This window comes from Carettochelys insculpta, chromosome 9, assembly GCF_033958435.1.
Source record: "Carettochelys insculpta isolate YL-2023 chromosome 9, ASM3395843v1, whole genome shotgun sequence".
NCBI classification, from domain to species: domain Eukaryota; kingdom Metazoa; phylum Chordata; order Testudines; family Carettochelyidae; genus Carettochelys; species Carettochelys insculpta.
Genome location: NC_134145.1, coordinates 2,685,587 through 2,711,344, shown reverse-complemented (window position 1 = coordinate 2,711,344; position 25,758 = coordinate 2,685,587). Strand labels below are relative to the sequence as shown.

General features: G+C 50.7%; 1 protein-coding gene across 3 annotated transcripts in view; it reads left to right on the top strand.

The window, feature by feature from the left end:
* The window catches only part of ERI3 (ERI1 exoribonuclease family member 3), a 210,925-nt gene that overhangs the window by 33,259 nt on the left and 151,908 nt on the right, over window positions 1-25,758 (top strand). For all 3 annotated transcript variants that reach the window (XM_075003314.1, XM_075003313.1, XM_075003312.1), the window contains exons 3-5: window positions 4,118-4,234; window positions 14,425-14,484; window positions 21,341-21,432. In XM_075003314.1, coding sequence (XP_074859415.1) covers window positions 4,118-4,234; window positions 14,425-14,484; window positions 21,341-21,432 — 269 coding nt within the window. The remainder of the gene's footprint in view (window positions 1-4,117; window positions 4,235-14,424; window positions 14,485-21,340; window positions 21,433-25,758) is intronic.

Genomic DNA, 25,758 nt, shown 5'->3' with positions numbered 1-25,758 from the left:
CTTTGCAGCGTCCAAATACCTCCAAAACATTTCCAGCCCATTCAAAACTTCTCACGTTTTCAGTTAACAGTTCAGTGTGGGCTGCAGGAAATCTGTAAGATGACCATTAAAAAGGAGATGGTCACAGAGGGGTAGCTGTGTTAGGCCACAGCTTCATACATAACAGGCGGTCCTGTGGCACCTTAGAGACTAACAGTTTAAGTCTCTGAGGTGTCACAGGACACCTCACTATTTGAAAATGGAGCAACTTCTCATGTACCTGTAATTTAGATGTAACTGAGTGCTTCAAGGTAGGGCCAGTTGTGAAAGTGAAGAGGATATCCGGCTTCTTTTCTGAATTGGAGTCTGTCGGGGAAGTGGGGGCTGGCTCATCCTTTCATTATAATTGCAGATCTAAAATTTCATTAGTAATAACATTTTGGATGGCTAAAACAAACCATAGGCTTGCTTCTTTTTTAAAAGTGGAAACAGATCAACTTTAAGCCATATGTTCTTGGTAATGGAAGACTTTTTTTCCCCATTTATGTTTGATAGATATTTTTGTTTCCGCAGGAATGTCAGATCCTAATTTCATGATGCATCGTGGGGTTAAGAAAATTCAATTTAATAAAGGCAAAAGATGAATGCCACCTTTAAAGATCCCAACGCTTGTCTTTATTAGTAGGACAAACTGCAGGGTCTCAAACACTGCTTCTCTGCAAATGAAAGTTTAAATGAAAAGTACAGTGGTGTCACAGGTTACATATCATTGCAGGGCTGGCTAACACTAACACTGTTAGGAGAGGAGCCGAGATCTGTTGCCTTAGATACCGCGGCGCAAACGCTGCCAGAGCCTGGACAAATCTCTGCTCTAGACAACATTCAGATAAACACTCTTTTGGGAAGGTCCTCCCCACTCCTTTGAGAAACTAACCAAAGCTCTCAAACCTCCCCTGCTTGTTTTTTCTCCCAAGACAGCCAAATCACTAGTCTTTTTTTCCCTCTGTGGCCATGTACCCCCTGCCTAGCCGCGTATTACTTCGGATAGCATTGCATTTTCCAGGGTTTTCAGCCAGCTTTTTTATTTTCCCAGGATATTTTAATCTGACCTTCCTGAACCTGATTTTTTTTGCTTTTGGTCTGGAAGCAAATGACTGACACCTTTTGTGCATCAGATCCTTGGGCAGCACCGTGCAGTGTTTGCTTTCAGCTCATCTTCACCTCCTGGCGCTCAATGGGCCCCTCAGAGATCTGTTCCCTGTGGACTGCTCCCTGCCCTGTAGCACAAATAAAATCAGGGGCTGTCTCTCCGTTTGTGAGAGGGCAATTCCTTTTGGCTTCTCCCTGTGATGGAGGTAGCCTGTTGGACAGTAGTGCCTTATGGAGAGCCCAGCCCCACAATGAGTGGGCTTCCTGGGCACCCACTGAAGCCCGTGGTGTTAAGGGTTCAGCCCCGTTGGGCTCGGGAGGGGAAGGCTGGCAGGTAGGAGAACAGGTAGCGTGTCCTACCTAGAAGTAAGGCTGCGAGGTGCTTTCATGGTAACCCCCTTGTCATGTACTCTCTCAAATGCGCTCCTCCTTCACCAAACCACACGCTGCGTGGCATCTCCTCTGCGACGACGGCGTTGCGGGAGCAGTTAAGCCAAGTGTGTTCAGACATTTCAGGGTTACACAAGGGTGAGGAACAAAAGGCCATTTCCTAGTCTGACCACCCGTTGCTCCTGGGTCAGTTAGATTTAGAAGGGGGGACCTGGTTGGATTGGGGCGTGGGACCGTAGTGAAGCCTGCGCAGCGCTACCTGCTGCGTGTCTGCTAGTGACCTAGGGCACAGAGAAACTGAGCCTTCCGGCCGTGCTCAGGTAGAGAAGTTGTGCACTCCACAATCAGGAATGGCCCTGCATGTGTCTGCGGTGTGTGACGTGGCAGGGTGGGTGGAGTGGAGGAGCCATTTACTTGGGCATTTCCTGCTGCTTGTTTCTCCACCGTAACCTGCCAAGGAGGCTACCATTTGTGCTTTTTTTTCCTTCTTCAGTTCATTTGGCATGCCTTGCCCACGTTTTCTGCCCCACTCCAGCCCCCCATTTCTGCTCCCAGCATCCTCTGCATGCCCTTGGGTCAGGAGCCAGCAGGAGTCATTCATGCTGTAGCAGCATACGGTGGGGTTCCCTTTCTCCCCTTCTGTCCGTGCTTCCATCTCCTTTTGGCTTTACACTGGGGCTGCTGTTGTCATTTCGTATTTATGACCTCACAGGAATTTCCATGCCTGGGTCACTGGGGTCCCAGCCAGGCCCCGAAAGCTGCAAGAACTACTCTACAGCGACTGCATTTTCCGCATGCTAATTTTATTCGCAAGCATTGCGTTATTTATTTATTTTGTATTATTTCTTGTTTGTCCCTTCCAGATGTTTTCAGGCAGTTTTTTGTTGTTAAACTAATTCCATTCATGTTTTAAAAATTTATGAAAGCGCTAATAAAAATGTCAAAGTGGTAAAAATGTTAGCTTTTGCTGTGCTTTGATTAAATTTTGCAAACTGGTTTTGAATATTAAAAAGCAATATTTTTTTTATTCTCGCTCTCTCCTGTTCTTCCCCCCTCCTCTCCCCCAAGTGATTTGAGAGGCTTGTTGCATGGTTATCACTCAGTGCGCTCATTTGCACTCCAGAGCCATGGTGCCATGCATCTCTATTAAATAACATAGACAAATTATTCTTTAAAGACACCAAACAAATTGTCACTTCTCTTACATTAAACTCGGGGGGAGGAGGGACAGAGGGGGACCAACACAAAGGATTTTATCGTCTTTATACGGTGAGTGGTTCTTTTAATTTCATATATATTTTTTAATAATTGAGAAATCCATCGTAACAGGCTTTGTTTAAACTTCTTATTAACAGGTCCATGTAAATTTTTGATTGCTGATTAGTCCAATAATTGAACACTCTCCTGATGAAGAACGTTGCTATTTCCCTATCAGCATAAATTCCCTGTGAGGAATAAAGCAGAGTTTGCAGTAGAGCTCTATGCCGGAAAGGTGCCTGGCTGAGGTAGCTCCTGGCTCATCCTAGGAATATCTGCCTATTGCAACAGTGGGCAGCCTGCTGCCCTGGGGCCAAGTGTGGCTCATTGTGGTTCTGTGTATGGCTGCGTTTACTGTTGCTCACATGCAAGGTTGCCAGGTTCCGCTGGTTTCCAGCCACGTAGGTTTTTTCCCTCCCGCTACTGTTAAAGTAACACACGCACACATAAGGCAAGGGCCCGTGAAGGGAGGTGCTTGCTGATTGCACATAACATTGACAGTGAGAGCCATGTGTTCCCTCTGCAGCCAATCACAGCGCTGCAATCAAATGGTTCAGTGGGCACACCCTGCAAATTCTAGGTATGCAAGCGTAGTTAGCAAAACTGCCCTGTTTCCGGAGACTGTCTTGGTTACGAGAGTCTTGCAGCCCCATGAGACAAGGGCCACTTCTGGGGCCTGCTCACCAGCCGAGGTTGCCCATCGCTGATGTACAGAATGGCCTAGCTGTCCAGGCTGTGGGGGAGTGTGTTGCAACTTTGTGCAATAGCAGCCTGGCTGTCGGTGTCTCACGTCCCATAGCCAGCCTGCCTGCCTTGGAGCCCCTGGTCCAGGCTATGAGACTGGCCTCTCTGCTACAGTGCCTGGGTTGTCCTTGCGAAGTGGGAGAGGGTGGGCTGTGTGTGTCTGTGCCTTATGTTTTGAGTGTAGTCGCAAGTTGGCCTGCTGCCTGCAAGTGATCAGCTCTTGGCGGGGTTGTTGCCACTTAGAGGGGTGCTTGGCAGTCAGTCCTTCCTGCCTAGTTTTTGGCAGCTGCCTTAATATACTCCAAACACGTAACCTTTCCTGTAGCAGGTTGCGACCCCATTCCTCCCTGGGCAGCTCTGTTTACTGTGCGCGTTGAGCTAGGATTTTCCTTTTTTAGAGCTGCATGCCTCTTGTGAAGATGGGGATGTGCCATTTTCCCATAACGTATTGTTTCTATTATCATGGTGCCACAGCGCCCCGGTCTGGAGCAGACCCGGTGTGCTAGGTGCTGTCCAAAAGCGGGGCAGAAGGGTTTGGTTTGGGTCTTCCCAGCTGATTTTTTTTATAACAGCTTGTTCTCTTTTGTACCTTATTCAGGAGATCATTGAGTTCCCCATCCTGAAGCTCAATGGCAGGACGATGGAGATTGAATCCACTTTTCACATGTATGTGCAGCCGGTGGTGCACCCGCAGCTCACTCCCTTCTGTACAGAGGTAAAAGGGGACGGGCGCCCTGTGCCCCAAGCGTTGCACTCTAAGTGGGAAATGGGGTTACCTCTTGCATGGGGGCAGGGTTAGTTCAGGTGACGCCTTGTTGGTTATACTAGTAGTGATGTTATTAGTATGGTGTCTTGGAGCTCCCATCCTGGACCAAGACGACTTTGTGCTAGCTGCCGTACAGGCGCTGCTAACCGCTTTTGCTTTAACTCCTGCACAGTTGCCCTAGACAACCTGTTTAATTCTCTGCTTCTTCTGTGCCACGAGAGGTCCTGGAGAGACACTCTGTGCCAGGGACATGTCAGACTGTTGACACAGCCCAAGACAACAGTTTGGGGTGGAAGGTTCAAGCAAACATGTTCCCAGTGGGAGGGAATAAATAACGCTGTGCTGTAGTGTGATTCGAGGGATCTGAAGTCTTGTCCCATGACCTGCGGCGCTGTGGGCTGATGTCACCAAAGCGTTTAAAAAAAAAAATTCTCTTTCCAGGATAGGACTGTGTCCCCTTGTTATCTGATTATGATCACCACTAAGGGCCATTGTTCCTCTTACTCACCTCTTCCCAGTGTGCAGAATGAGAGGATGAAAATCACATGGGGAGCTGCGTATGAGCTCCTTGGTCCATGAGAGGAAGGGATTTGTTTTGTTCTCTCTCACTTAATTCAGAGAATTAAGAGTTTGCGCTAGTATGTACCTGGATGATTGTCCCTAATGTATCTATCAAAGTAAGAAAATAGTGCCACTGGCAATACTGTTTACAAACTTGTGGATGAGAGGAGAAGTCCTGAAAGCCTGGAGAAGGGCTAACATGGGGCCCGTTTTTCAAAAAGGAGAACAAGGAGGAGCTGGGGAACTACAGACCAGTCACCCTGACTTTGATACCTTGAACGCTACTAGAGCAATGCATAAAACACTCAATTTTCAAATACCTGGAGGACAAAAGGGTGATCACTAGCAAACAACATGGATTTACTAAGAAGAAATCATGCCAAACCAGCTAGATTTCCTTCTTCGCCATGGTGGGGGAATGCAGTAGACACACTATACCTGTATCAGAGAGGTAGCCGTGTTAGTCTGTAGCTGCAAAAACAAGGAGAAATCCTGTGGCACCTTATAGACCAATAGACTTTTTGGAGCATAAACTTCCATGCATCTGACAAAGTGGGTGTTTGCTCATGGAGCTTATGCGCCAAAAAATCCATGTTAGTCTATAAGGTGCCACAGGTCTTCTCGTTTTTGTGCTATGCCTGGACTTCAGCAGGGCTTTTGACACAGTCCCGTATGACATTCTGATAAGTAAGCCAGAGAAATGTGGGCTTGACAGAACTGCCATGAAGTGGGTAGGTAATTGGTTAACGAAAGAGTAATTATGAATGGAATGATGTCAGAGTGCAGGGAGGTCTCCAGTTGATTCCACAGTGGGCTTGGTGGTGTTTAGCATTGTTATCAGTGACCTGAATGTCTGACTAGCGTGCATGCTGATCAAATTTGCAGGTAATACACAGCGAGGGGTGGTTGCCAGTCATTTGGCAGGATCTTGATAAATTGCAAAATTGGGCTATAGATGACATAATGAAATTCCACAAAGTCACAGATCAAGGGCAATGCTTTGAGAAGAAAATGCAACTGCACAAGTACAAACTGGGGGATAAATGGAAGTGTCCAGAGCTGGGTGATGAAGATGATAGAGGGCTGGAATGCCAGCTGTGTGAGCACAGGGTGAATGAAGGAGCTGGCTGGGTTTCTGTTGCAAAGAGAAGAGTAAGGGGAGATACGTTAGCACATGTTAGAGGCGTAAGGCTGCCATAAAAAGATGGAGAAAAGATGCAACAGAGGGCGGGGAAAAGAGGCAGTCGGTTCAAACTACAACATAGCAGGTTTAGATTAAACCTTAGGAGAAACTTCCTAACTGGAAGAATAGAAGGGCAATGGAACGGGTGCCTTAGGAGTCGTGCAGGGTCCTTCGTGGGAGGTTTTCAACAGGAGGCTGGATAGAATCTCCCTTAGATAGTTTAGACACAAGAAACCCTGCATCTTGGTGGCGGGTTACACTGGATGACTATTGTTCTTTCTACTCCCATTGTTCTAAATTAAGTTCCTTTCATATTTGGGCTGTTCTGCTCTTGCGTGGCCCACTGGCTAAAATGTTGACCTGAGATCTATTCCAGCTCTTCTTTTAATACAGTATGTGATTTGGGCAAGTAATTTTCCTTCTCTGTGTCTGTTTCCCCTTTGGGGGGCCAAAACTTATCTCCACTAGCAAAACACATGGCGCTCTAGGCTGAGATGCATGCTCTGTTACACTTCTTATTTCCCCTGCCCTCCTTTCCACGGGCAGCCGTTTCATGCTAGCCAACTTTGTCCTCATCCCTTGCGAGGTCCAAAGCTCCATTTTGTCCCACTGAAGGCGATGGTAATTCAATAGCTTGTCCTGTGCCTCTTTTTATACTGTCAGCATGTGTACAGTAACTGGTTGCTGCCTCAAGAGGAGCTCTGTGGAAGCTCGAATGCTTGTTGGTTCAGTGAAAGATACTACTGCCCACACCTTATTTCTCTGTTTTGTCATTCAGGAAGCTCTCCTCAGACTGTTGGTCCCTCCTGCTTTCCCCGTAGTAAAAGTAAATGCTTCTTTATTCACTCTCCTGTGACTGAAAACCAGCAAAAGGGATTTTGTTCAAACTTTCCAAAAACAACTAGGCCTAGAAAAGAGAATCCCACAAGGCCAAGTGCTCCCAACAGTTAGAAACGTGAGAACAGGAGCAGAGCAGAAGCCCACTGCAACCATACTAACAGTACCTGGGGCAATTACTCTACGCTCCGGGTGTGGGGGTGAGAGAGAGAATCTATCGACAAGGACATGCTGTACAGTTAGAGGGAGATTGCCTCCTGGATTTGGGCCCACATTGTAGCTTTGTACAAATTGACCTAAATTTTTCTAGGAATAGCCTTATAAAGTTTTAAAATGTACAACAAAAGTTTATTGGGGAGCGGGGGGTTCCAAACATGCCTCTGCTTTTCCCCCCTCCAAATTAAACATTGCAGCATGGTGTCATTGCGCAGGTCTCCACAGGTGAAGCGGAATAGACTTGCTTCCTTGTCCAAGCTGAGCCCTGAGCTAACAGCTAATGCTTTCCTCTTTGGGGCAGGTCTGTCTGGCTCTGCCTTGGGAGTCAGCTGCGGTACTTGGGTGGCACCACGATTTAATAAACGAGGCGCTCTAGCTCAGTCAGGCTGGATGCAGGGATTCCCAAGGGAGGTTTCCTGGCCTGTGAGATGGAGGCCACACCAGAGGACTTAGGGTCCCTTGTGGCCTGAAAATCTACAGCACAGTATGTACAAATACATTCAGTTCTGGGGTAGTCGTTCCGTATGAATGAGCCAAGGTTCTGTTAAAAGCAGGAACAAGAAAAAAGGACTTTGCACATGCTGAATAAACAAGGGAAGATGTATTTTAACAGTGGCTTTTGTTGCGGTGTGGACACCAAGCCAGTTCGAGGCGATGAGGTATAACCTGAACCCTGTGTTTGAATGCCACCTGGCTCCCTCTTTAGGTAGGTGTTTACTTTGTCATGGCTGGATGATTGGTTTAGGTCTGTCCTTGGCCCTCTTCTCCCGCCGCTGACGTTTTTGGCGCTTGTGATTGCCAGCCAGGTAGTGGCATTTCTGCGTGAACGCTCTTCTGTTTGAAGTGGGACAAGAAGTTTTGATGGGGCAACCTTCCTTCCACCAGGCGGCGTTCCTGTGTGCACCCCAGCCCTGCCCTCTGCTGCTGTTTCAGTGTTCCTAGCAGCGGGCTTGTAGGTTCGAGGCCAAAGGGGATCTCTGCAATCTGCTGGGCTGACCCGTCGTGTAACACAGGCCAGGGAACTGCCACAGAGCAACCCTAGAACAGGTCTGATGGGAAAACTTGGCTCCTGTGCACAAGAAAGAGGCGCACCGGCAGAGCGCCTTGTGATGTTTTGGCAGGCGCTCGCTCCTCTGCGGAGGGGCGAATTTTGCCTAGAGCGAAGGTTCCGATGCACATCCCCTGAAAAAGGGGACGCGGACGGGTTGTCCGCGCTGTTGAGCTCCTTTGTGTGGGTGGATGGGAAGCTTCTGAACCTGTCCTGGCCCGGTTGTGCCCACTTGTTGCTGAGGCCGCTGCTGTGGTGGGGAACCTGGGGACCTTGTGGAAAGGGCAGAGATACGGGGCCTGACCTGTCACTTGTGCCATCTGCAGCCGCAGCTGGAGGCTGCAGGGTCGTGACGCGTTTCTTGTCACATTCTGGGCACTCAGCCTGCGATACGCACTGTAGTGCGCTGGTGACCCTGGGCTTTCGCTCTGGGCCGCTCCATCAGCCCCCTCTCGCCCCTCCCTCTTCCTCCGTCTTTAGCCAGCCTTTTTGCCCATGCTTTTGGGAGCAGCCGAGGAAGAAGGCCCCTGGTGCTCCCCGGGGGGGTGGACTGGTTCTCTTCCTTTCGTAGTTGGGGGTGAGGTCCCGCCAGAAGGTGGTGCTGACTGTTCCTGCAATTCTTCCACGGGGTCCTCACTCCCCTCTTACACACGGTCTGTGGGACCTGGTGGGCAGAGGCCCCTCTGTATTTCCACGCAGCCGCCGGAGGCCCAGAATGCAGCTGCGGGTTGGGTGCTGAGCCGGGAGTGCTTCCCCGCCTGCTGCTGGCGCTACTGGTGCTCATCAGGCTTTCGTCTGAACAGCCGGGGCGCTTGAAGTGCGCTGCCGGTGCTGTGGTACGTGTTCTGGGAAACAACCCGCTCTGCTGCGTGCCTGGGAAGGGCTTCGTCTCCGCACCCCGTCTTACAAAGCGTGAGATTTACCGGCCTCCTCGCCTGCAAAGGGAGACAGGCCGGGCGATCAGATCGCACACCAGAGACAAGTGCTTAGGCACTCAGCGGACTGTCCGGGTGGGGAAATACGATGGGGTTGGAGATAAACTGCAGCGGGAGCCTGCAGTGCTGAGGTCTGCTGTGCGCATGGCTCTCCACTCTGCCTGCCTCAGCTCGCTGCTTTCCCAGGGAGCTGGAGGGCGGCTGTTCCAGGGCCGCTTGGCTCCGTGTAGCTGCGGACCTGCCTCTAGGGAGCGCTTGAGGGGGGAGGTAGCCTGGGGCAGGGCCTAGGGCATGGGCTGGTGATCTGCAGTGCCCATCCAGAGTCGAATGAGCATGCAGGGTGGGGTCTGCATAGGCCTTTCCCTGACGGCCCCCCCAGCGCTGTCAGAGGCGGAGCTGGAGTAGTGTGAGCCGCCCTGGGAGAGGGGGAAGAGCCCGTGTAGACAGGGGCTTGGTGGTGGCCCTGCTGGGCTATTCTGTAGCCCACCCCTCCCCAAAGGGGATGTCCTGGCTGGCACTTGAGGGCTAACGGCAGCTCAGAGCGGGCGCCAGGCTCACCTCAGCTGCTGTGCTGCTGGGGCTGGGGGTGCGGGGTAACGCAAAGGCAGGATCCAGCTGGGGCGGCAGTCGAGGCGCCGTGTAACACAACAGCCTGGGTGAAGGGGCGGAGCCGGGGCTTTCCAAAGGGCGAGTTAGATTCTGCAGCTTCCGCAGCATCCCTGGGCCGTCCCGCAGACATCAGCTCTTCCTGGGGTGCCCGCGGGCCCTCTCCTGACGACTTAGCTCTGCCCTCGCCCCACCCTGCGGGGCCGAGTAATCCAGCGAGGCCCCCCCCGTCTCCTTGTGCCTTGTTGGGTCCTGTCTCCCGTTTGGGCACTGACTCGCTGGCCGGCCTTCGCCAGTTAACTGCCTCGCTCTGCCCCTGCGCGGCCCTGTCTGTGACAGGGGAGCATTACGTGCTGCCCGGCTGGCTAGCAGGGTGCCCACATCCGTCCGCGGCTGGCAGCCAGTGATGCTTTGGGTGTGGTGCACATCCGAACTCGCCTCTGTGCACAGAACAAACTGCATGCGACCCAGGGACGGAAAAGCCAGAGGGGCCCGGGAGGGCGGCCGAGGGTCGTTTGCACGCCTTTACAGAGCCACCTGTGCGAAGCGCAGGCAGGCCCCTTCCGACCGGCGTTTTGTCCCCGACCATGGCCAGGGCCAGCAGCTTGAGCAGGTGTCACGCCCGTCTCCCAGCACGCAAGCTGCTCTGTTCTGGGGTGCTCAGCTCTTCGCTGCCTGAAGAGGCCTGGCTGAGGTCACTGTAAGTGCACTGGTCAGGGGTGTGTAAAATCCGTACTCCTGAGCAGTGTTGTGACCCAAATCCCCCCAGCATAGCCAGCACCAGGTCTACACTAGATCTCTTCCCTCTTTGGCCTCCTCCTGGGGGGAGCCGACCTGTACGGACAGGAGAGCCCCTTCTGTTACCCAGGCAGCGTCCACACAGGCCCTGAGACCACGCAAACGCCAGCAAAGTTACCCATCTACTGCCCCTGGGTCAGGCGGCGTCATTGTCTCCGTCGTCCAGCTGGAGAGGCGAGGGGTGGCGGTGGCAGAGCAGGCCCCCTTTGCAGGCTCTGTAACACCTGGGCCCCGTATTAAAAGGTATTCCCTGACCATTTGTATCACAAATCTGTGTAAGCGTGTGCATCGTCAGCCAGGAGAGATGTTAACTCATGTGAAATGCTGGCCTCCAGCAGACCCTGCTGCGTCCTGCTGGACAAGGAAGGCCCTTTGGCCCCCGATGAACAGGAGGGGAACAGTGAACGGGACAGACGACTTTGCTGTTTTCTTCCCCAGCTCCACGAAGCTGAATCTTGCACGTGAATTCCTCCCCTCTGCTGAGTTCGCAGCTCAGAGCAGAAGGGGAAAGTGAATAAAATCCTCTAACTTGGGAGGTGCTGCTCAGAGTCTGGGACACAAAGGTTATTAGGCATAAGCAGAAGATCCCAGGGCTTAGCTTGGGTTATCTGTAAAGGATGTGTAGAGTTTGCTTATTATGGAGGCTTCTGTTGGAGGTGGGTCTGTCCCAGGAAAGCCCATCACCCAATGAATTACTTTGTTAGCCTTTAAAGTGCTGCATGACTGCTTTTTTGTTTTCATTTGAGACTTCAGAGTGGAACTCATTTTGGTGTATAAGAATGGCCACACTGGCTCAGCTCAGTGTCCTGTGTCTCTCGGCAGCTTGTGCCAGGTGCCTGAGAGGGAATCTCTCAGTAGTCCGTCCCCTGCTGTCCAGAACAGCTTTTGAACACCGAGAGCGTGGGGTTGAATCCCTCACTAATCCTGGCTGATAGCCATTGATGGACCCATCTGCCATTAGCTTACTTGGTTCTTTTTTTTTTTTTTTTTTTGAATCCTGTTATAGTCTTGGCCTTCACGGTATCCCCTGGCCAGGGGTTCAACTGGTTGACTGTTGGGTGGCAAAAGTAATTCCTTTTCGTTTTAAACCTGCTGCCTTTTAATTTCCTTGGAGCCCCTGGGTTCCTGAGTCGTGGGAAGGGGTAAACAACACTTCTTTATTCGCTCTCTCAGCACACGTTGTGATTTTACAGACCGCTTTCGTATCCCCTCTGGGTCAGCTCTGCGTATCTATGCTCATCTGCTTTAACCCTGTCAAGAACTCTTATTTTTTCTAGATGATAAACTTTTAGATAGTTTGTCGTAGGAGTGGCTACAGGCATTGGTGTGAGACCAGAGGTGCCGCTGACTTGGGGTAGACCTTTGGCATGTAGCCTGAACTTTGCTGTGATCTTTGGCGTGAAGGCCTGTCTGTCTTGCAGGCAAGTTCCTGTGGGTGGTGAAACAGGTTGGGGTCCCCGCAGGGGCTCTCTAGGACTCCCTGGTCAGGCTGGGACAGCGCCTGGGGGCTCACACTTGGAAGTGGGTAAAAAGTACAGGCCTCAAAGCCAGCGAGGGTCTTGGGCCCTGTTTCTGTGCAGTCTGCCCCTGGGGTTGTACCCAGACACTTGAGCTCCTACAGCACAGTGTGATGTGCAGCAGGGAGATGGGAGGTGATTTAATCAGGGTCATTCAGTGAGTCTGTGGCAGAGCTGGGAGGAGAACCTGGCTTCCCTGTACTATCCTGGTGCCCAGCTGTGCAGGGATGAAGCCCGTCAGTATCCCCCATCTCCCTCTCCTTCCCAAGAGAGTGTCTCCCAGACACGTACCATCTAGCCCCCTGCCCCCTCCCTGCCCTGTGCGGCTGTTCCATCAAAGGGGTGCCAGTGATGTCCAGAAAGCCACAGGAAGCCATTTGTGGGGGCTCAAGCTGTGTGATGTGTCCTAAGGCTTTTACCAAATCAGCTCTTCCTCAGCCCAATTCCAGGGCTTCTGTCCGGGCTTCTCACCACGGAGCTGGGGCCAGCACTGCCCCTAGAGAAGAGATGAGACATCCCCCGAGAAAGGGACACAACAAGGCAAGCAGGGGAAATGGCAGCTAGCCCCATACCAACAAGCAGTGCAGTTAATCTCTGAAATTTATTTTCCTTTGGTGCATGGGAAGTCTGTAGGCAGCAGCTGTTATACAATTAAAATACAGATTAATATACAAACTGTTTCTGGACTCGAACAGTGTCTGTGTTTCTCCACTTCCTTAAAATGCCACCTAATAAGGACTTGATGAACTTCAGAAACCCACCTAGAGGAATTCTACCGTCTTAGAATGAAAATGTCTGCCCCCAAAGGGCTATCGTGCCATTCCGTGCAAGTTACCACAAGAAAATACTCTTAGTGCAGCTTTCTCAGTGAATCAGGTATTTTGTAGTCATTAAATATAATTACGCTTTAATTGGAGTTTAATCATGTTTAAAAAATTTTGATGCTGCAAGCCAAGCAGCCAGAGAAACATAGGGGTAGGCTGGTGTGCCTAGGGTTTCGTCTGTTTAATAAGGCACTCAGGCCCTTGGCTTATCATGAGGCTTTTCTTCTCTGCCTGGGCTGAAATCTCCTACAATAGAAGAGTTGCTCCTGGACAGGAGAGAGCCTGTCAAGAATTCTTCCTGCCAACAGCTCGTGACGAGACTGTCAGGGCCTTCTTGAGTCTAGATGTTGCATGTATTAATAAAATCCTGGTCTGCAAGTGTGTGCAGTCCTCGCTGTGAGCGAGGCTGGGATATGCTCGGGATGCAGTGATACTAGATGAGATAACACAGCTTGTAGTGAATTTTCCACCCCCCCGCCTGAGCCGTGTAGCTTTACTGACACAGGTGGTGCTGCAGACCAAGTCTAAGGGTTAGTCTGTGCTACTGCACTGCATGGGCGCCATCACAGCGCGTCTGGTGAAGATGCGCTGTGCCCGCAAGTGCTCACCTGTTGGCGTAATTACACACGTCTGGGAGAGGCAGCAGCCACGTCCGCCCTCAGAGGGTGGTGTTGATGCCACTGTAATTCGATGTCTTTTACTTGGCTGAGGAGGGCGGCTTCTTAAACCCCGAGCGACGTGACTTACCTGGCTGTAAGCGGTCGTGTGGACGAGCCCTGGGTGCTCCACACTGCACTAGGTACTTTGCAGACACGCTTCCCAAGCCTGGGCCCTGCGGACACACTCCTGCGCAGGCTGAACTTTAACTGTGCCAGTAATCCAGCCCCAGGCAGTGAACCAAGTGATGGGTGGAAGTGTGCGCAGGACTAGGCCAGAGTCGGTCTCTGTTCTGAAGAGCGTACCGAAAACCATTTACGAGGAGATGGATTGTCTCCAGCTGTAATTCCCATTTTTAAACAGATATTTTTACTGCCTGTGGCCTAACATTTCAAACTAGAGCATTGTAAACTAAAATGAAGCCTGGCTACACTGTTCTCCAGCCCCGGTGTCGCAGAAAGGAACAGCCCACACCCTTTGTTTTATGTATCTCTTGGTAGGCTTCTCAGTTGTGTCATCAGCCCAGCACGGGAATGCAGGAAGGCAGCTTGTGTGCTGTAAAATCTGCCTGCGGAACTTAGGGCAGTGGCTGAGTCAACAGTGGAAAGATTGGCCTAGTGAGATGGGTGTACGTTGGGTGTTCCGGTGTCATAAGGGCTGCAGGCTGGAAGCAATCGTGTGTTGGTTCCCTGTGCAAACCAACGTTCATTTGAGCTCTCGAATTTCCCAGCGTGCATGCCAGAGTTCTCGGCCTAGCCGTGTCGGGAATTGTGCTGTGCTCCTGGCTCCTGGTGGGGTAGTTCCCAGGGTGGGTGGCTGGCAGTTGACAGGCCTTGGTATTGCTCGACTTGCTAACGAGCACACGGCGCTTTCAGAAAGATGGGCGGGAGAGGAGACCGTCTCATTATCGATGCAATGCATCTCTGACTCTTGTTTTCTCTTTCTCTTTTGTTTCAGCTGACTGGAATTATTCAAGGCATGGTGGATGGGCAGCCAACTCTCCAGCAAGTGCTTGAGGTAAGCAGGGTAACCTTTCATTCCTGAACTTTGACCTCTGCTCCCCCTTCTTCGCCCCCTCCCGGGAATCGAACCGCGTAATTTGACTATGATTACGGCTTCATTAGAATAACATTTGCTGTCATGTTGGTGACATGCTGTTGAGAGTATTGAACCATTGATCTGTCATTCCCAGCTGTTTATGTCAAGGGCACTGACAAGATGTCCAAACTCCTGCCTGCAGACAGGAGAGGAGGCGATTTCGTACTTGAGCCAGTCTTAAAGAGCCAAGACATTGCTTTACAGCATTGCATGGGAGCTGTTCTTCCCTCCCCCGCCAACCTTCACTGTCAAATTAATGCTCCTACCTATTTAAATGCTCAATAACGCACAAAGTACAGGCTTCCACAACCTAATCTGTGGGATGTGCAATTGCAGATAAAGCCCTAATAATGCCATCTGCTTCATGTTGAATTCCTGCAGCATTTAGGATTAATTAGCTTTAAAGTATTTTGCCATCAATAGCTTTTGTTGTTAGTCAAACACTGTGGGAAGCCTCCTGCAGGAGAGCGCATGGCGGCTGCAGCCCAGTGCATTGTCTGTCAGGGTGTGCGCCGTTGCCTGTCCCAATTGTTCCTTATAATTGCAACAACTGCTTGTGTAAGGAAAGTGAGTGAAGGGCTGTGCCCTCCTCTGTGGGGCCGGCACTTCGGAGGCGCTCACCTGGGGGATGTCGGAAGGGTTAAGTGCTGGCTCCTGCTCCTCGGACCAGCTGCAGAGGCCACACGGTGAGTGGGGAGGAAGAGCGTCTCCCCGATGAACAACCCCACTGTAGAGGGCGCTGCTTTGAGCAGTCTCGAAAGGAGCCTCACGTTGCAGCCCCCCACCTGAAAGCTGAAATCAGAGAAATGGGGTCCAGGGGAATTCTGGGCTTGGCCAGCCCCTGCCAGCCGAACCAGCTCCCTGTGTGCAGTCCGGAGATATGGGCAGAGCTGTCAAGTGCCCGAGTTAAGAGGCGGGGCCACAGGTGACGCCAAGCAGTCTGGGAGATGAGAAGGGAGCAGAAGGAGATGTGTCTGGGCTTCCAGAGCCTCTCTTACCTAGAGGTACTCGGCGGCGAGGCAGTTAGCTGAAAGAATCTGAGCTGAAGTCACAAGTTTCCTGGGCCCAGCCTGGCAGAGCTCATAGAGGCGAAAGAGTGAGGGCTTGGGGCTTGCCTGTCACTCTTCCTTGACCCTGGTGGGGACCCTAGCCCCAGGGTAAGTGGGAAGGATAAACCCTCCGAATAAAACCAAGCAAGCCGTCCACTGCCCCAAACATGGGGCACTCCATGCCGCAAGGGTGTGCTGGTCACCTCGCAACCCCAAATGTCTGATTGTGTGTCTTTGCCACCCAAGAGCCACAGGTCTGCTTCTGTGGCTGGCTGGTCTGGGCTGTTTGCCGTTAAATGCAGCTGCTGTAAAATCACGAGGCTCACCGCATGCTCCCCGTGGGTCTTGCCTGTTGGGGCAGGCTCATGAGGGCCACCCAACTGTCATGTGACCCTACTTTAATTCATTACTTTGGGGCCAAAACCGCTCTAGTAGTGAGAGGTGAACGCGTATTGACGTTCACTGGTTTGGGTCGTGTGCGGCAGTCTCTTGGTCGGCTGGGTTGTTTGGCCACCTCTGAGTGTCTGAATAGGTGCATGTGAATGTCCCCATATGGAATAGACTTAGTCTAAGGAAGCCAGTGGAGAGCCTTAGAAATTACTTGCACAGCCTGCAAAGTTTTATCGAGAATGAAATCCTTTCAATAGGCTTCGGAGGCACTGATTGTTTGCTGTCCTGGTGTGGAATGACTTCCCTTACATCCCCTCCATAGCGGTGCATGCATCACATAGCAGGTCATTAAGCGCACAGACTGGGTGTGGTGGGGATAGGGCTGAGGGGCTGGGGTGCAGGAGGGGTTCAGGGCTGGGACAGAGGCTTGGGTGTGTGGTGAGAGCTCTGGCTGGGGATATGAGCTTTGGGATGGGGCCGAAGATGAGGGGATCTGAGTGCAGGCTGCCCGGGGAAAGAGGGGCACCCCCAGCCCTCTCACACTGCAGTTGCTTGGGGCCAGGGGAGGATCTCCTGTTCTCCGGCCAGGGCAGGTGCAGCCAAGGCTGAGTGTGGGCCAGGGAAAGGGCACTTGACCCCAGGCGGCAGCAGTTCTGGGCCAGCTCTGGATTGGGCGCTGTGGCTGGGGAAGAGGCCACCCCAGGGTGGAGCTGCTGTGCCGGGGGCAAGAGAACGTCTTCTCCCTAGTCCCAGGACAGAGCTGCTTCAGCAGCTCCTTGCTGGAGCTGGCAGAGAGAGGTGCTTCTTCCCTGGCTGTGCAGCTGTGTGCTGGGGCTGGCAGGCAGAGGCAGTCCTCTCTGCAGCCACCCTGAGTTCCTGCCTGGTGCTTGTTAGGTTGCAACTTAGAGGAGACTTAGCAGGCAGCCTGTAGAATTCTGTAGCGGGGAAGGAATTCTCTGTGAAATCCTATGGGATTGTTTTAGAAGGAGAGCAGGAACCCACAGCAAAGGTGTTTTCTATCGCTCTTTATAGGCTGTTTCCAAAGCTGTGTGATCTGCCTTTCGAGTTCTGTCATGCCCCCAGGCCCGAGCTCGCTCAGGCAGGGACTGTCTCCTTTTGTTTTTTGTCTGTGCTAGGGCTGTCAAGCAATTAAAAAAATTAATTGCGATTAATCACACACTTAATTGTGCTGTTAAACTATAGTAGAATGTCATTTATTTCAGTATTTTTGGATGATCTGTACTTTTTTCAAATATATTGAGTTCATTTACAATATAGAATATAACATGTATGGGGCTCACTTAAGTTATTTTGATTAACAATATTTACACCCTTTAAAAAAAAAATAGGGTTTTTCAATTCACCTAATACGAATACTTTTGTATTTATCATGAATGTTGAATTTACAAATATGGAATTAAGTACAAAAAATAACTTCATTCCAGTATGAGAGAATGTTTAAGCCCATTGCTCCTTGTGCTGTCCTTAGAGACCCAGAGAACAATTTTTCTTCCGCCTCTTTGAGCTACTTAAAAACCGTTCACATGTACCCTCTAAGTCTTCTCTTTTCTAAACTAAACAAGCTCAGTTCTTTCAGTCGTCGCTCACAGCTCATGTTCTCTGGACCTTTAATCAGTCTTGTTGCTCTTCTCTGGACCTTCTCCAATTTCTCCACATCTTTCTTGAAACGTGGTGTCCAGAACTGGACACAATACTCCAAATGAGGCCTGATGAACGCTGAGTAGATCGGAAGAATGACCTCTCGTGTCTTGCTCACAACTCTCCTGTTAATGCATCCCAGAATCACGTTTGCTTTTTTTTCCAACAGCATCACACTGTTGACTCATATTTAGCTTGTGAGCCAATAAGAACCCTAAATTGTTTTCCACAGTGCTCCTTCCTAGACAGTCATTTCCCATTTTGTATGTATGAAGCTTATTGTTCCTTCCTAAGTGGAGTACTTTTCATTTGTCCTTATTAAACATCATTATGTTTACCTCAGACCATTTCTCCAGTTTATCCAGATCATTTTGAATTCTGACCCTATCCTCCAAAGCAATTGCAACCCCTCCTCGCTTGGTATCATCTGAAAACTTAATAAGCGTACTCTCGATGTCACTATCTAAGATGAAGATATTGAATAGAACTGGTCCCAAAACAGACCCCTGTGGAACCCCACTTGTTATGCCTTTACAGCATGACAGCAAACCATTAACAACTGCTCTCTGAGAACGGTTATCCAGCCAGTTATGCACCCGCCTTATAGTAGCCTCATGTAAGTTGTATTTGCCTAGTTTACTAAGATCATTTGAGACCATATCAAATGCCTTGCTAAAGTCTAGGTATACCACATCCACCCCTTCTCCCTAATCCACAAGAATTGTTATCCTGCAAAGAAAGCCATCGATTGGTCTGGCATGATTTGTTCGTCACAAATCCATGCTGGCTCTTACCTGTCACCTTATTTTCTTCCAGATATTTGCAGATGAAATCTTTAATTCCTCCTTCCATTATCTTTCCCGGCACAGAAGTTAAACTTGACTAGTCTCTGGCTTCCTGGATTGTTCTTTTTTTCCCTTTTCACAGATGTGCACTATATTGGCCCTTTTCCAGTCTTCTGGAATGTCTCCTGACTGCCACGACTTCTCAAAGTTGGTAGCTAAAGGGTCTGATACCTCCTCTACCAGCTCCTTGAGTATTCTAGGATGCGTTTCATCAGGCCCTGGTGACCTGAAGACACCTAATTTTTCTAAGTTATTTTTAACATGTTCTTTTTTTTACTAAACCCTACCCCCTTCCTACTAGCATACACCATGTTAGGCATTTCTGCATCGGCCTGCTCGATCAAGACCGAAACAAGGAAGTCATTCGGCACCTCTTCCATTTTCAAGCTCCCTGATATTTGTTTCTCCCTCCTTGCTGAATAGTGGGCCTGCCCTATTTGCAGATGCTCCTGCCTATTTCTAGTTTGATTTCACCTGAAGGTGAAAACCGGTGTTCAGGTGACAATGTTGTAGCCAGCGCCAGAAGAGCTGTACATGTACACTTATGATTCCGGTGTCCCTTCATGTTTCAACCACCATTCCAGATGACACGTGTCCATGGTAATGAGGGATTCTGCTCGATAACGATCCAAAGCAGTGCACACTGACATTCTCATTTTTATCCTCTGAGTCAGGACGCCAGCAGCAGAAGGTTAATTTTCTTTCTTGGTGGTTTTGGATTCTGTAGTTTCCATATCAGTGTGTTCTCTCTTAAAACTTTTGACAGCATACTCTGCAGCCTCTCCCTCTCACATTGTGGAAAGCACATCAGATTCTTAAATTTGGGGGCACTACAGCAGTTAATTTTGAAATCTGATACTGGGACCTTTCTTAGGTTTTGTCAAGTGTACAGTGAAAGTGTTCTTCAAATCAAATAACGTGTGCTGGCTCGTCACCCACCACTACCGTAACATGAAATATATGGTAAAACCATGGAGCAGGAAACTTGTAATTCTTCTCTAAGGAGTTCAGTCACAAATGTAATTAATGCATTTTTAATTAGCATCACCAGCATGGAAGCATGTCCTCCAGAATGCTGGTTGACGCACGAAGGGGGATATGACTGTTCAGCATATCTGGCACGTAAATATTGTAACGTTGGCTGCAAAAGTTCCACGCAGATATCTGTTCTCAGATTTGGATGACAGTGTGAATGAGAAGTGGGTGGCTTCTCCCATAAGTGTAGATACCTTGGTTTGTCTGAGTGATTGGCTAAACAAGAAGTAGGACCGAGTGGACTCATAAGCACTAAACTTTTACATTGTTTTTCTTTCAAGTGTCGTGAAACACAAAAATATCTACATATATTTCTATTTATAAATTACACTTTGAGAGTAAAGAGCTTGCACTGCAGTACTTGTGAGGTGAACTGAAAATACTGTTTCTTTTGTTTGTCATTTTCACAGGGCAAATATTTCTAATCAGATGTATTACGAAGGGAGCACTGTACACTTTGTATTCTGTGTTGAGTGAAATCAGTAGAAGAACATCCAAAATGTTTAATAAATTTCAATTTGAATTCTGTTGTTTAATAATAGGATTAATCACAGTACATTTTTGAGTTAATTGCTTGAGTTAACTGCAATTAAATGACAGCCCTGGACTGTACCATTCCCAGTACAAAGAGGCCTAGACCTTGATTGGTGTTCTGAAACTTTTCTGCAATGCAAACAATTTATTTCTGGACTACACATTTGGCTGCTCTCAAGGCTTGATGGTTTATGCAGTCTAGTTGTAGCTACCTGTATTTCAAGTGAGGGTGGACAAGGAAGTTGTCCGCAGCTGTAGGTGGTTGCGTTCCTTCCCTGCTGCTCTAATCGTGGAGAAGGCTTCTCTGAATGATGGCTGGTCAGCTCACAGCAGCCGCACCACACAAGTCTGCATTGCTGTTACTGTCCTCTGCGTTCCTGGGGTCTCTTCACGTGCTAAAGCCCTGAGGCCATCTCTGGTGGGCAGGTTCTCTTTCAGCAGCTGCGCACATCACAGGTGGGGAGTCAAGAGACGCTTCACCCACTGAAATGTTACCGAGAACACAGGTGGCAAAAGTGTGCAGCCTGCCTGACGAACTCCATGCACTCTCCTGACACAGAATTAATTCCAGCTGCTGCAACAGTCGGAGTAGCCGAAGGAAGGACAAAGTGTCCCATCTTCCAAAGCAGCGCGTGCGTGTGTGCGCACTGGGTTTGTGACAGTGGCATGCATGCCTGTGCCCTGCTGAGTGTCCAGCTTATGTTGCCTGTTTTTTGCTACCCAGGCTATGGGCTGTAGGTGAAGAATCCCATCGCTGCAAGGGGGGTGAGCTCAGCGAGAATCTTTCATTTGTGTCTCTTTGGTTGCATATTTTCCTTCAGTTCCCAGTCTGCAGGGACCCCTCTATAGTCTCTTGGTTCATTTCTAGCTTCCTTAAAAAGTTGGCAGAAGTTAACAAAACGAAGGCCTGGCTCTTTCTTGGGAGAAACATTCAACTATGTGACTACTTATTTTGTGCAGGGAGGGGGGAGTCTAAGATTTATCTGGGTTGTCCCATAAGCACTGTATGAGTCCCCTGTTCTCTGAGTGTCTGATCAGATTGCCTCTGTGCTGCTTGCCTGAGGTTTTCTGCTGGAAATGTTCAAAGGTCCAAATGTGCTCTTGTGGAGGTGACGTGAGGGACGAAAGGGAAGGGGGGTCGGGGCTGCAGCTGGATAAGATCACAATTTTCTCCTGGTCGGATTGCAAGCAGCTTATCTGTGTTTAACTCTTGTGGCTCTTCCCTGTCTACAAAGCTCATCTTGGTTCCATGCGTTCTTTCAGAGGGTCGATGAATGGATGGCGAAGGAAGGCCTCTTAGATCCCAGCGTCAAGTCGATTTTTGTAACCTGTGGAGACTGGGATTTGAAAGTCATGTGAGTATGGAAGCGGGAGGCGTCCGGGGCATTGTTACTGCATGCTGGTGGGCTGTGTCTCCCCCTTTCCCATTGGCTAGCTCTCGCTGGGGCAGGGGGGTGAGTCATGTAACTTCACGCTGGGTTTTGTTCGCTGGGGAAGCAAAGAGCACGTTGATTAGTTCCTCTCTGTGTTAATTCCCAGGCCTGAGTTCTGCTGGGGCCTGGGCTCAGTTGAAATAAATACTCACCTCAACTGTGGTTTTAGTTGATGCTGAAAAACCCGCGTATTCTCCCCATATCATCCCAAGTCTGCCTCCAGCCTGGCTGCTTACAGGTGTCACGTCATCCCTAGTCTTTCCCCATCGCGTGATTGTTGAGGGCCAGGCATAATCGGAAGTGACAATAGCAGGGGGGAGGGGAAGAAGATAAGCTTTGTGTTTGGTCTCTGGGCAGGGGAGCAAGTGAGTGTGACCCTATACCCCCTGAAGAGTTTACCCTGTGAGCTTTGGGGTAGCTCTGTTTTTATCCATGATCCCGTCTGCTCTGGCAAATGCAAGAGGATATTCTTCCTGTTTCTAACCCTGCTGGTCTCTGGCTGCTAGATCTGCACCCCTCTCCTGGAGGTGACCATGGGACAGGCTTCCCTGCCCTGAAAACTGTGGTCCGTTTACCACGAGGTGCTGCAAGCAGCCAGCGCAGCTGCAGGGAGCGAAGGGTGCATCCTGCAGGGATGAGGGTGAGGGTGGAGGGGTGCTCATTGCCTCGGTATTCCGAACTGAGGGCTGGCCACTGGTTAGCTCTCATAGTCACGGCCGCCTCCCTCTCCATGGCGTGCCGCAGGGACGTTAGTTCCCCGCGGGGCAGTCAACTAAAAGCCCCCGGTCCGAGCTGGCACGTTAGATTGTGCAGCTGCAGTCACAGTTAGTGACTGGCTGGTTGGCGTTGCTGGCGGACAGGTCGGTGTTGCCGTCACCATTTGCCCACAGGCCGATTGGTGCGCCGTGCTGCACCCACACTGAGTTGATCCTGCAAGTTAAAAAGTATCCTGCGTTGTCCTCGAAGGAAATGACCCACAATACAGCCGAGGCATGTAGATGTCCCAGCGCCCTGAACTCACTGGGCCCCAGTCACCTCGCTGCAGTTGTTCGTTGTAGCAGCACCTAGCAAAGGGCCCTTTTTATCCCACAGGCTTGGCCCAGCCAGCCCGGAACTCGTCAATGGGGCTTGGTTTTCAGTTTGGCGGCCGTTCCCCTGGGTGGGAAGGTTAAATAAAACAGATGCAGCCCAGGAAAAGGCCCCGTTTCACAGGCTGGTCTTGAGGTAGCAGCTGCCGCTCCTCTGCTTGTGCTGCGAGTGAGTGCTGGAGAAGTGGGGACAGAAGTTGCAGAAGGAAAGCTGCAGAGGTGACGGAGCTGCTCTCCTCCAGGCGAATTCATTGCTTGCTTGCCCTTGTGTCAAGGGGGAGATCTGCATCAGGGCCCTGGCCTGGGCTGACTCGGCCCCCTTCCGCTTGTGTGTGTTGCTGTGGGGGTTAACTTCCAGGTGCTTTGCTATGCTCGCTTTTACGGGAGACCAAGACAAGGCTTTCGGGGGGTGTTGGCTGGTCATTTCTGATCTGACCTGTTCTCTCCTGGGTCCTGTTGCTGTGCTGACTCCGGCTGCTGCCGCTTCTGGTGCTCATCGGGAGGGGCGCTCAGGTACGAGGCCAGTCCGTCTGTCTCACATGGTGCATTTAACTGCTGCTCTGGGGTGGTGTACAGCCTCGGTTAGCTTCTGTATTGAACAGCCTGCCTCCTAGGTTTGGTCATCAGGAGCTGCTGAGGGGAGGGGTGGGGGGCTGTGGCTGGTTTATCTGGACGCTGCTGATTTTTCTCCAAGGCCCCCAAAGAGCTGTTCAGCAATCCCATAAGTGTCACCTCGCCTCAAGCTGCATGAAATACAGAATCTGCTTTGAGGATGCTCCCCAGCCTCCCCCTCAACTATCCTTGGCCCCTCCAGGTGGGTGAGGTCCCTCTTTGTCCTCTGCCACCCTCGTGTGGGTGGTACATGGCTCTGAGTGACGCGTGTCCCCTCTGCCGTGGCCTGCCTTCAGCTTGTTGGCCTCATCACTCTGGGTCACTCCCTGCCCACGTTAGAAGATGAAACGGCCCGTGGAAGTAGTTCAGTAACAGCCCTGACCAAGGCGGGAGAGCTGGGGCTCCCTGCAGCAGGACTGGACTCTCTGTTTGTGTTGGGAGCAAGACACGAGAGGTCATTCTTCCACTCTACTATGCACTGGTTAGGCCTCGGTTGGGGTGTTTGTGTCCAGTTATGGGCACCACTTTTCAAGAAAGTTGTGGAGAAATTGGAGAGGGTCCAGAAAAGAGCAACAAGAATGATCAAAGGTCTAGAGAACGTGACCTATGAAGAAAGGCTGAAAGAATTGGGCTTGTTCAGTTTGGAAAAGAGAAGATTGAGGGGAGACATTGATAACGGTTTTCAGGTATCTATAAGGGTGCCCTGAGGGGAGAGAGAACTTGTTGTTCTTGGCCCCTGAGGATAGAACAAGAGGCAACGGGCTTAAACTGCAGCAAGGGAGGTTTGGGTTGGACATTAGGAAAAAGTTCCTAACTGTCAGGGTGGTCAAACAGTGGAATAAATTGCCAAGGGAGGTTGGTGGAATCTCCATCACTGGAGATATTTAAGAACAGGTTAGACAGATGTCTGTCAGGGATGGTTTAGACAGTACTTGGTCCTGCCATGGGGGTAGGGGGCTGGACTCGATGACCTCTCGAGGTCCCTTCCAGTCCTAGTGTTCTATGATTGTGTGTGACTGGTCATTGCTCTCCTGTTGGGAAGAGAGACCCTACCAGGGCGTGGTGAGGGCGAGTGGTATGCTTCTCGCTTGCCTATTGTTTTTTAAACAATTAACTTCAGAATTTGGTCTCTGAGCACCTCTGGGGCAAAGTGGGAACTGCATCTCGTGTTCGCAGCCCCACAGAAAGGGAGCCTCCCTTCAGCCCGCTACTGACGAGCGCAGCCTGCTGCCCCGGTGCTGGTTGGACACCGCCATGTGTGGCGTCACGTCTGATTAGCAGCCCGCTGGCCAAAGGGGCTTGAGTGAGAGCTCGCTGCCAGCTCAGGCTTGTCTCATTCCCCATTACTTTTATCCATCACCTCGAATGCCAAACTGCCCTCCCAAACTAATTAAATTTGCATGTGTTTAGACATGTTGCCAGATAGGGTTTAGCAAAGTAGAACTGAGCAACATCTCTTTTGAAAGAGGAAAGGCAGAGAGCTGCAACAGGGCCATACGGGCAAAACGATGCAGCTTCCGGGATGCAGCGTATCCAGGAACTACTCCAAAGGCTAGCCAGGGAGCTCTGGGAGGGGCTGCCCGACAGGCCCGCCTAAAGGACTGGCGCTGCTCCGGATGGAGAAACGATGGTGGCTACGTGTCCAAGGAGTCGTGTTTGAGAGCGCTGCAGAGATAACAGGGCAGCCCAAAGTGGTAATCATGTCCTCTTGCATTCTGGAGGACCACCAGTAGAGCGAGGTCAGCTGGATCTGAAAGAACACGAGCAGTCCTGCACAGTGAAGGTGCGTGTCTGAGGCTATGACAGACGTTTTCATGTTGGGGAAGGTAGTGAAATGCCTTCTTTTGGTGCACAACCCTTTAACGGCTTGTGTTCCTCCAGGATCTCTGACCCTGAATGGCCTGCAAGTGGCTTCTCGTACCCTGCTGCCTAAGGGTAGCATCAGCTCCCTGCTGAAAGGCAGCCCTGTCTGCAGTGAAACATGCCGGCTGCCCTCTGCTAGCAGACCTGCATGGGGGCGTGAACTAGACCAATGTGTTATTGAACATACGTGGGAAAATGGCAACATGTGGAACTTGGCTAGGATACCAGAACAAATACCACTCGTGCCTGTGAAAGGCAGGAGAGGGTCAGGTCCTCATCGGCTCCCATAGCCCTGGGGTAGCATCGGTCAGGAGAAGAACGCCACCTACTGAGTTAACAATGCCATTTCTGGCAGAAGCAGCCCTTCCTTGCTTGGGAATCTGCTGAGGTCCTGGCTGGAGGCTGGACTGGTTTCCAGCCCTGCTTCTCCTCTTGTCCGGCTTCCCGCTTGAATAAAAAGTTCCCCTTCTGCAGCACCTTTCCTCTGAGAGTCTCAAGTGCAAACACAGTGAGACCATCGCTGGCCTTTTACCAACCTCCTCCTGCTGGGCAGTGTTCTTATTCCCCTTCGATCCTGGTTCAGTCGTGCTCTGGGAGAATGTGCTCACTCCTGCTCCACGGAGGAATCATTCGGGTACAAGGTTGGGCTTCATGCCTCCTTGAGCTGGAGGGGATCAGAGGGCTG